The sequence below is a fragment of the Myxocyprinus asiaticus genome, chromosome 17 (assembly GCF_019703515.2).
Source record: "Myxocyprinus asiaticus isolate MX2 ecotype Aquarium Trade chromosome 17, UBuf_Myxa_2, whole genome shotgun sequence".
Classification (NCBI taxonomy): domain Eukaryota; kingdom Metazoa; phylum Chordata; class Actinopteri; order Cypriniformes; family Catostomidae; genus Myxocyprinus; species Myxocyprinus asiaticus.
Window position 1 is genome coordinate 44,969,595 of NC_059360.1, and position 9,682 is coordinate 44,979,276.

The window sequence follows — 9,682 nt, forward strand, 5'->3', positions numbered from 1 at the left end:
TTTTATTTCACTTCTGAAGACATGGATTTAACCACTGAAGTTGTATGGATTATTTGTTATGCTGCCTTTATGTGCTTTATTGAGCTTCAAAGTTTTGGACCCCATTCATTTGCATTGTGTGGCTCTACAGAGCTGAGATATTCTTCTAAAAATCAGAAGAAAGAAAGTCATACACATCTGGGATGGGATTAGGGTGAGTAAATGATGAGAGAATTGTCATTTTGGGGTGAACTATCCCTTTAAATACTACAGACAGTAAGGGAGATTTGAAAATCTGCATTTATGGATAACATATTTCTCCAATATGATAACACTATTAATCAGAAAACGTAATATTTTATAACTTCAAAGGAGAACGTATTAACCACATATTTTTCTATAAAAGAAATACCACTTACTGCAGCTTTAAGACAATGAGGGGGCGGAGCAATTTTACAGTCATGACGTCAACACAAAATACAGGAAGTACACCGGACCAACCACTAGTGTGGTTTGAACTGTCAAAGAAACTTTATGTGAATGTGTAAGAATGTTACAACATTTTTTGTTACAGTGTAACAGTCTGTGCTACAGAACGCTCTAATATTTCGCGGGAAGCCACGCAGCAGGTACGCTGAGTGAAGATGAAAGCGTTTTAAAGTTGTGTTTGTTTGTTGTATAGTGCAAATTTGTGTGAATTATTTGAATCCGAGGGTAAGATAGAGAGCTGCTCATATTGATAGCAGTATCAAGAAAACAACTGACACTGTATTGAAGGTGATCAGAATGACGTAAGACGTAACACGTATTTTGCTTCTTTGCATATGCATTCATTTTACATTATATTTAAGATATGACCAATGAAAACTGAGTGTGTGTTGACATGATGTTCATGGTCGGTTGCATGCTACATGTAGACTATACTCACACAGTTCATATAATGCTACATGAATGATAGCCTGATAATGTATATACAATATTTAACACTTATTTTAACGCTGAAACGGTGTGATTCATACACGTAGGCATGTCTCTCAAGGCTCTACAGAGACTGTACCAACCCTTGAGGAGGACTCAAGCCTGTGGATTTGCTCACAGAACATTGAATGGATTAGACAGTGCGTATGTGTGTTTGCTTAACACGGTGAAAAAAACTAGGCTATGGCTAGGTCTATGACAGGCTATGTCTGTGACATCAGGGGATGCTACAGCTGCATGCAGACAGATAATTTATTTCTGTTTTGTTATTTATTTATTTTTTTATCATTTTTTATTGCATCACAAATGCCATGGACTCGGCTGGACTCTGCAAAAAATCCTGAGTCCCAATTAAGGCTGCTTTTCTTGGGATGTACAGGATAAGTTGTGGCCGAGTTCTGGTGCAGTGGCAAATTGGTTGGTCACAGTTGTGGTCCAATTACGGCTGCATGCTGGAGGGACAGGATAAGTGTGGCTGAGTTTTTGGCCTCTTTCTGGGGAGGATACGGTTTACATTCGCTAAGTGGGTTTTGGGCCAATTTTGGACCGTAATTCCATGTGGTATGTGGGCCAATCTCACAGGTGGAGTGCAGGCAGATCTGAGCCAAGAAAATTTTGCTGTCTGAGAAAGGCTCAAGTCCAAGTCAAGTTAGAGTAAAAATGCATCCGAATCCGTGGACTCGGACTCAAATCCCAGTCTGAACTTGAGTACCCCAACTCAGTTACACTGTTAACCTTACCCTTAACCCTAACCCAATCCTTACCCTAACACCTAACCCTACTTCTAAACCTACCCGTACCTCAGCCTCGGTAGCAGCACATGTTAGAATTTTGCAGAACAACATGTAGTTACACAGTAAAAACATGGTTTTGAATGTATTTTAATGTTAGTACATAGTAGTTAAATACACCTTATATAAAGTGGCACACCCTTTTTAACAGATGCTGAAGTCTGGACAAAGATTTAAACTGTCCAGGGCTGAAGTTATGTAGAAAATAGGGGAGCTGTTTGCCTTGAGGTGATGACCCAATGCGGGACTACTGTTTTGTTTTTTATTTTGTGTCAGTTTTGTCTACCTCTCTTCTTGTAATCTCTTCACACCTTCACAGGCACTGTATCATCCTCAGTTCTGACCTGCTGATCACACCTGATTTCTACTGGGAGAGAGAAGACATGGAGCAGCTCTATGACAAGACATGTCATTTCCTTAATATTAACCGAAGAGTCAAGGTAACTAACCACTGATCAAATAATATGTGATCCTTTTTCTTACTGGGGTTTTGAATCATACCATTGTTGATAGCTGGAATCGTTGCACAGTGGTTACGATGTTACAATACTATTATATTATATTATAGACCATTTCAAGAATGTAAACAAAAACAAAGGAATTAGACGTATTTCCAGATCCTTTCAACAAAGTCTCTTTTTCAAGGTAAACCAGTCCACTCAGCGGCCATCTTTGGAATGCTGTTGGGAAGTCTGGGCAGCGTCATGAAGGTGCAGCTCCTATCTACTTGAATGGGAAAAGACCGAAATCTCCAAAACGGTTGGTCAAGATTACGATAAAAGAACATATTTCAAATAAGAATTCAAATCTGACATCACTGTATGGCGGGGTGAGCAAGAGAAAGACTCAGTGGGTGTGGCGTCAGGCCTCAGATAGGCATTTATTTAAAATGTCCAAAACAATGGGGCCTTTGCAGTGGAAAGGGCTATGTAAAAGAAGAGTAGTGAAGACAAGGGAAGGACCAAGTGATAGTGGGCGGGATCCCGGCTGCCGCGACACACTCCCCTCCATGGTCCGAGGCGCGTGGGGCTGCGGCTTTACTGAAGTAGCCAGGCTTCCCTGGGCCTCGGCACTTGAGGGGAATAGCGGCCTGGCATCCTGGCCTGTCGGCCGCGATTCATGCTCCAATCCCTGGTGTTGCATCTGACTGGGTTCCGGGGTGCAGGTTCGGCGATGCACCTAACTCACACCGGACCCTCCTCTTTCTGTTCCTGGATCTGCGAAGACGCCAGCAGGTAGAGACCGGTCTCCCGAGAAGAGGCGCGCTCTGTGTTTAAAGGCAACGGTGATGAGGCTCTTCATTGGGTTCAGGTGAGCTCCGTCACGTGCCACCAAACAGGGCGTGTTGTTCTGTCACAGCTGGTATAATAATTCTGCATCTTTAACTCAGATTACGCTAAAAAACACAATTTTACTATCTTGTATAGCTAATGTGCATGCGCGTTCTCGTTGATTGACAGGCAATTTCTGTATCTAAAAGGGGATTGGCTATTTTACCTGTAAGGCGGGACTTCCTTTCTACATCCGTTGGATGTTGGCTGCCGTTGGGCGTTCTCCCATTCATTTTAATAGAAGTGGCCTGTCTCTGCTAAATAGTCTCTGTTTTGACACACAGGAAATGTTCATGGAACAATGACGTCACCAACGAACAGTCCTTGAAATGGTCTATTATTCACACATGCAAATTATTTTGGCATAATGACTATTTTTGCTGAATTAAATACAAACAGAATGTGTGTACTTTGCAGTTGTCAATACTGCTCCTATAATGCCATAAGATAAACTAACTGAATGTCCAGATAAAACCATTTTAAAATGTATCAATGTAAACATCACCCTATAGCTGTTGATCTAATTGAAATGCATTGTTTGTTTTCTATGTTGTAAATGAGAAGCTCCAGCATTGCACTGAACTAATATACCTTAAGAGGAATCACCTCAGTGAGAAACACAGTCTCAGATTAGAGTGGATGATCGTCATACTCATCACCATTGATGTTAGAAAACAGTGCTTGACAATGATAGAATGCCTTAAAGGGATAGTTCACCCCAAAATAAAAATTCTCTCATTTATTCACCCTCATGTCATCCCAGATGTGTATGACTTTCTTCTGCAGAACACAAATGAAGCTTTTTAGAAAAATATTTCAGCTTTGTAGGTCCATACAATGCAAGTCAACAGGGTTCAAAACTTTGAAGCTCAAAAAAGCACATAAAGGCAGCATAAAAGTAATCCATATGACTGTAGTGGTTTAATCCATGTCTTCTGAAGCCATCCAATCAGTTTTGGAAGAGAACAGACCAAAATGTAACTCCTTTTTAGCTATAAATCTTGAAATCAGCTGTCTCCTTGGCAATCATGATTTCAAGCTCGATTACACTTCCTAGCGCCATCTAGAGCTCTGCGCGTGTGTCAAACGCTAGTAAGTGTAATCGAACATGAAATCATGATCGTGTCTAGAGACTGCAATGGAAAGGTGTACAGTGAAAAATAATCATATTTTGGTCTGTAATCACCCAAAACCGATTAGATCACTTCAGAAGACATTAATTAAACAACTGGAGTCTTATGGATTACTTTTATGGTGCCTTGATGTGCTTTTTGGGGTTTTGTACTTAAATCTTTGTAAAACTAAAAAATAATTTCCCTTCTGTAAATAAGGTTTAAGTTCTCATTGATCAGTGATCTGATCTGTTGTTATAATTAATGTGACAGTGAGACATTCAGTAAAGAGGTTTTTCAAGTATTCCTACATAGTGGATAAATAGTGTTTTTCTTGTATTTTTTTATAGCCTTAGTTTTGTCAAAGTCACGGACAGAAAATCAATATTTTAAATATTAATATACTTATAATATCCTGCTAATATACCGGTCATGTTTGTTAAACCAACATGAATGGAAGCCAATAAAATGAGTAGTTTTTAATGCATCAGGTGACAGCTGGTTTTGAATGTGTTTTAAATGTTAATGTAAATAATATAATTATGATTGCATTATATTACCACTTTCGAAAGGTTTAATTAAAACATTACTTGAGTCTTGATCTTGTTTTGGATTCATTAAAAAAAGTTTAAAACTTCATGGATAAATATACAGAGATAAGTTTACAGCAAAGAGTTAATGAGTGAATTCAGTCCACTGTGTTGAATTCTGAAATAACATTCATGACATGATCTGACCTCATTCATGTTATACATTTAACACATTTATGCATTATTTAACCATTTACAGTAAAGCTTTGCAGCTCAAATCACACTCATCGCATATATGAACACATTGTGACGTCATGCTCATGTGCTACAATTGAGATGATTGTTTGTTCGATCAGTCTCCAGTGATTGACAGCAGTCCGGCGCGCGCTCGTGTCATGTGATGATTCAAACACTCCGGAAAACAGCAGCTGATCACTGACTGAGCTCATGCAGCTCGATGGAGAGGTTTTCTTGGTTTCTCTAACAACAAGTTCAGTTTAAAATATTTATAAGCGCTCTGTGGAGAAAGAGGAGAGTGTAAGTGACGTTTTCAGGGTCGTTTCACTAATAGAAAACTAATGTGTAGCAAACCGGTAGTCGTTTTGTGTTTGTGACAGCACTGTCGGTTTCTTATATTGGAGGATAATGATAAATATGTTGTTTTCTTCTTATTTTTAAGAGGATGTACATTTTACAATACTATGTTGATTTGTGACATTTTCCTGCACGTTAATAAGGGTGACGTTATTTTATCAGGTTCACTGCTTGGCCACGGGTTTCCTTCGCGGAAACTTTTGTACTAGAAATTAATTTACCAGCATTGGGCGGAGTTTCAGCACGCACGTACGCTCGTACACGCGCACGCTCGTACACAGACCCCATTACTTGCGATGACCGCCCATTGACTTACACTTTACAAAAAGCTCTGTATGATTACTGTAGACTTACCCAACCCGTGAACTTTTCCCATTTTTATTACAAGTAAAATAAAACATTTAGTCCCTTTATGCTGCGAGGCCTTTTTACTAATTAGGACAGTCTTTGGAAGTTGCTTTTGTAGGGAAATTCACATAAAAAAATACCAACATGCATATGGGTCACTGAAAAATAAGGATGTCCAAGATAATAAAAATTAGAAATAATTTAAAAATCTAGTTAAAACACATGTGTCAAGTTTGAAATATAAACTCTGTATCCATGTTTGTTTTTATACAGTTTGAAAAAGCATTTTCTACAAAAAAAAAGTTATTTAATGACTTAGAAAATGTCACGTGGTGTAACCATCAAGTAAAAGGTATTACTTTCCTTGCGCCTTGAACACGTGAGGTACACAACTTAATCATTAATTTCAAATGTATTTTATTCAAGCCTAAAAAATTTTTTTTTGAGTCATGAATATCAATAAGTTTTATTAGGGTTACTCTGTTTGACCTGAATAAAATGTGGCTTTTCATAAAAATGCCAAAATATCTGATATTTTCTATACTTCACACACAGTCATGAAGGTATAAAGTGGTCTTCTTTTGGTCACATGACAACAGACTGGCTACCTGTACTGACTTTGAATTGGTGGACTAAGGTTTTTCAAATAAACAAAATAGTTTCACTGCATATTTTTTAAGAAATGCTAAAAGATTTTTCCAAAGTGCCTATGCCAACATTTTTCTTTTTGAGAATTTCAGCTTCAACTAAGACTTTTTTTCTTTACTATCTCCAGACGTTATACCGCTTTTAGATATTTTTTACTTTAAAGGGTTAGTTCACCAAAAAATGAAAATTATCACATGATTTACTCACTTTTAAGTCATCCCAGATGTGTTTGACTTTCCTCCTTCAGCCGAACCGAAGTGAAGATTTTATAAGCACATTTCAGCTCTGTTTGTCCATACAATGCAAGTGAATGGGTACCATGAGGCTGCTTGGTATTATTACGGTCCAAAAGGCATAATTAGGCAGCATAAAAGTAATCCACATGACTCCAGTCGATCAATCAGTGTCTTCTGAAGCAAACATCTTTAGGTTTGTGTAAGAAACAAATCGATAATTAAAATGTTTTTAACTTTAAATAGTCACTTCCAGCCAGTGCTGGGATGCTGTTTGAAATGACCTAACTCTCACCTGATGTTCGTTCCTCTGTTGTAAACAAAGCGCGTGCTTCGACTTCTCACATGAATGCGCCATCACGATTATGTCACGTGACAGCTTGGTGATGCGTCGACTGCTAGCAGGGAGGGTTTTTTTTTTTTTTTTTTTTTAAGTTAATAAAGTTTAAATTATAGATTTATTTTTTACACAAACCTATTGATTTGCTTCAGAAGACATTCATTGATCGACTGGAGTCATGCAGATTATATTTATACTGCCTAAATATGCCTTTTGGACCATCAAACAGCAAGCAGCTTGATGCCACCCATTTACTTGCATTGTATGGACAAAAAGAGCTGAAACGTGCTTATAAAAATCTTCACTTTGGTTCTGCCAAAGATGGAAAGTCATACACATCTGGGATGGCTTAAAGGTAAGTAAATCATGAGAGGATTCTCATTTTTGGGAGAACTAACCTTTTAAGCCCCAGAAAAAATATCATAATGACTTTGAATTCAGAAATTGAAAATGTCCATCACAGTAGAAGTGTATTCAAGTAATTGTTTTGTGTGAATTGCATTTTTAGTGTATTTTTGAATAACTTTTAATTGACCAATCAGTGGCTTAGAAAACCTAATGTTGGTTTTGTTTTCATTTGTGTATGTGTGTGTTTAGGTGGAAAAATGGACTTGGCCCACCATGGTCTTGTTCTTCTGAAAAGTCTCAATGCTCAGAGGGAGTTTGGTTTCCTCTGTGACTGTACTGTGACCATTGGGGACGTTCTTTTCAAAGCCCATAAAGCTGTTCTTGCAGCTTTCTCAAACTACTTCCGTATGCTGTTTATTCACCAAGACAGGTAACGTGAACTTGGATGCAAAGAATTTTTTTGCTCCTTAAAATATTGCATTTGTACATGAAGTTTTTGTGACAAGTTCTTTACTCACATTTGCAGTAGAGGTGTTTTAGCGACGCTCTAGATTCATATAATTCTTTCTGCTTCTCTTTTGCAGTGACTGTGTTCGACTGAAGCCTTCAGATATACAACCCGACATCTTCAGCTACTTGCTTAACCTAATGTATACTGGCAAATTTACCACACAGCTCATTGACCCTCTTTGCCTTGAGCAGGGTGTAAAATTCCTGCATGCTTACCCTTTATTACAGGAGGCAAGCCTTATAAACCCTGAGTCCCAGTACGTACCTTTGACAAACTCCCTTTATGGCATACAGATATCTGATCAGACATTCAGCCTAACCAACAATAATACAACTTGCACTGAAGATGCTAACAACTGTGAAATCAGGGGCCAAAAATGTTCAGAGATGTCTGATGTGGGGTATACATCTCCACAACCTGTTGGCATAGAGTCACCTACCCAGAATGTTGCTGCCACCATGATCCAACATCTCACCTATGGCATAATGAGGAGAAACAAATCCACTAGAAAGCATTACAACTGCAATTATTGTGGAAGCCGTTTCAACCATAGGTGCAAATTAAAGGAGCATCTACTTGTCCACACCAACCAAGCAAGAGAGCCTGCAGTGTCATCTATACAAAATGATTACACTTTTGAGGATGAAGGTCAGGAAATGGAAGAGGACAATTTGCATGCTGACAGTGATGTTATAAGTGATACCGATCAACAAACATGGATGGAAGACACCCCACCGTCCTCTGACATTGCTGATATAGACAACCTGGAGGGCACCGACATGGATCGTGAAATGAAGCGGCGAAAATTTGAATGTCTGACCTGTGGCCGCAAGTTCATTCAGAAGAGCCACTGGCGTGAACACATGTATATTCACACAGGAAAGCCGTACAAGTGTATTGCTTGTGGGAAAAGCTTCTGCAGAGCTAACCAAGCTGCTCGACATGTTTGTTTGAGTCAGGACGGGGAGTCGTACATTATGGTGAACAAGCAAAGTTTGGTTCTTTGTGGTGGAGAAGACAGCAGTCAGATGGATGCTCTCTTCCTATCTTCAGAAAGACCCTACAAATGCAGCATGTGTGCATTACCTTTCGGCAGCCCATCTGAGGTTCCCAAACATCAGTGTTTGGCTAACGACGAGGCTACACCATTAGTAGAAAATGAGAATAGGGGTTTAGTGACAACAAGTACTCCTCTGGTAATCAATACTTCCTAGAATATCTTGCTGACCCAGCATTAGCCAGTATCAGTGCCAATGTTTGACTTTATATTTATTTAATTAAAGTCCATTTTTGTATTATAAACCTGGTTTAAGAGAAGTATTTAAGGTCCACTACATTTGTTTTTATTTCATTTTATTTCCAGAGTTTTTACAAAGTTCATGCATCTGTTTGTTTGGAACTAATAAAATGGCAAAAACATTTACTTCATTCTGTCAGAAACATACTTTGCCGTTGCCTTTTTAACGTGTCATGCATTGCAGAGTTAACAAACAACAATTGAAATAAAAATAATGGTATTATTCAGGTGCTGTACATCCACTTCAAATTGATCATAGCTCAAAGACTTGTAAATTTGACTTTATTTAAATAATACCTGAAATATAATTTGTTTTAAACAATACAGTTTGAAATTTAACAAAAGTCTAGGAGCTACTTATATATTTAGATCATTGTAAATATTACAACTTCTTTAAAGATGCATAGTCAAACAAGTCTGTCAGGTGGTTTCAAATGCTTCATAGCTTTAAGGCAATGCATTAGAATAAGTTTGATTCTGTAATGGCTTATTCTGTCAAGCCAGATGCTTTTCAAACCCCTTTAATACAGGCAAGGCAGCTTGTACAACATTAACAATATATATATGCTTTTTTAATATAGATATTTTAAAAAATACATTGTAACAGTCCAGTAATTGCAAGTGAAACTGGTTTGCATGCTC

At 38.2% G+C, this 9,682-nt stretch overlaps 1 protein-coding gene across 8 annotated transcripts; it reads left to right on the plus strand.

Moving 5' to 3' along the window:
* Positions 1 to 471: 471 nt before the first annotated feature.
* On the plus strand, positions 472 to 9,166 carry LOC127455018 (zinc finger and BTB domain-containing protein 2-like). 8 transcript variants are annotated; one of them, XM_051722545.1, is made up of 6 exons: positions 522 to 2,188; positions 2,394 to 2,507; positions 2,665 to 3,059; positions 3,209 to 5,258; positions 7,482 to 7,662; positions 7,817 to 9,166. In XM_051722545.1, the coding sequence occupies exons 5-6, from the start codon at positions 7,490 to 7,492 to the stop codon at positions 8,955 to 8,957; spliced, it is 1,314 nt and encodes a 437-aa protein (XP_051578505.1). In that variant the 5' UTR covers positions 522 to 2,188; positions 2,394 to 2,507; positions 2,665 to 3,059; positions 3,209 to 5,258; positions 7,482 to 7,489; the 3' UTR covers positions 8,958 to 9,166. The 8 variants fall into 8 exon arrangements, with proteins under 8 accessions (XP_051578503.1, XP_051578502.1, XP_051578506.1 ...); XM_051722543.1 differs by lacking the exons at positions 2,665 to 3,059; positions 3,209 to 5,258 and having other exon boundaries at positions 472 to 608; positions 2,068 to 2,188; XM_051722542.1 differs by lacking the exons at positions 2,665 to 3,059; positions 3,209 to 5,258 and having other exon boundaries at positions 521 to 1,097; positions 2,068 to 2,188.
* Positions 9,167 to 9,682: the final 516 nt, after the last annotated feature.

What these genes read in the sequence shown, in the direction of transcription:
- LOC127455018 (XM_051722540.1), top strand. Translation starts at nt 7,206, where the DNA reads ATGGAAAGTCATACACATCTGGGATGGCTTAAAG. An exon ending in ACATCTGGGATGGCTTAAAG is followed by an intron (nt 7,240 to 7,481) that starts GTAAGTAAATCA and finishes GTGTGTGTTTAG; the next exon opens with GTGGAAAAATGGACTTGGCC. An exon ending in CTGTTTATTCACCAAGACAG is followed by an intron (nt 7,663 to 7,816) that starts GTAACGTGAACT and finishes TCTCTTTTGCAG; the next exon opens with TGACTGTGTTCGACTGAAGC.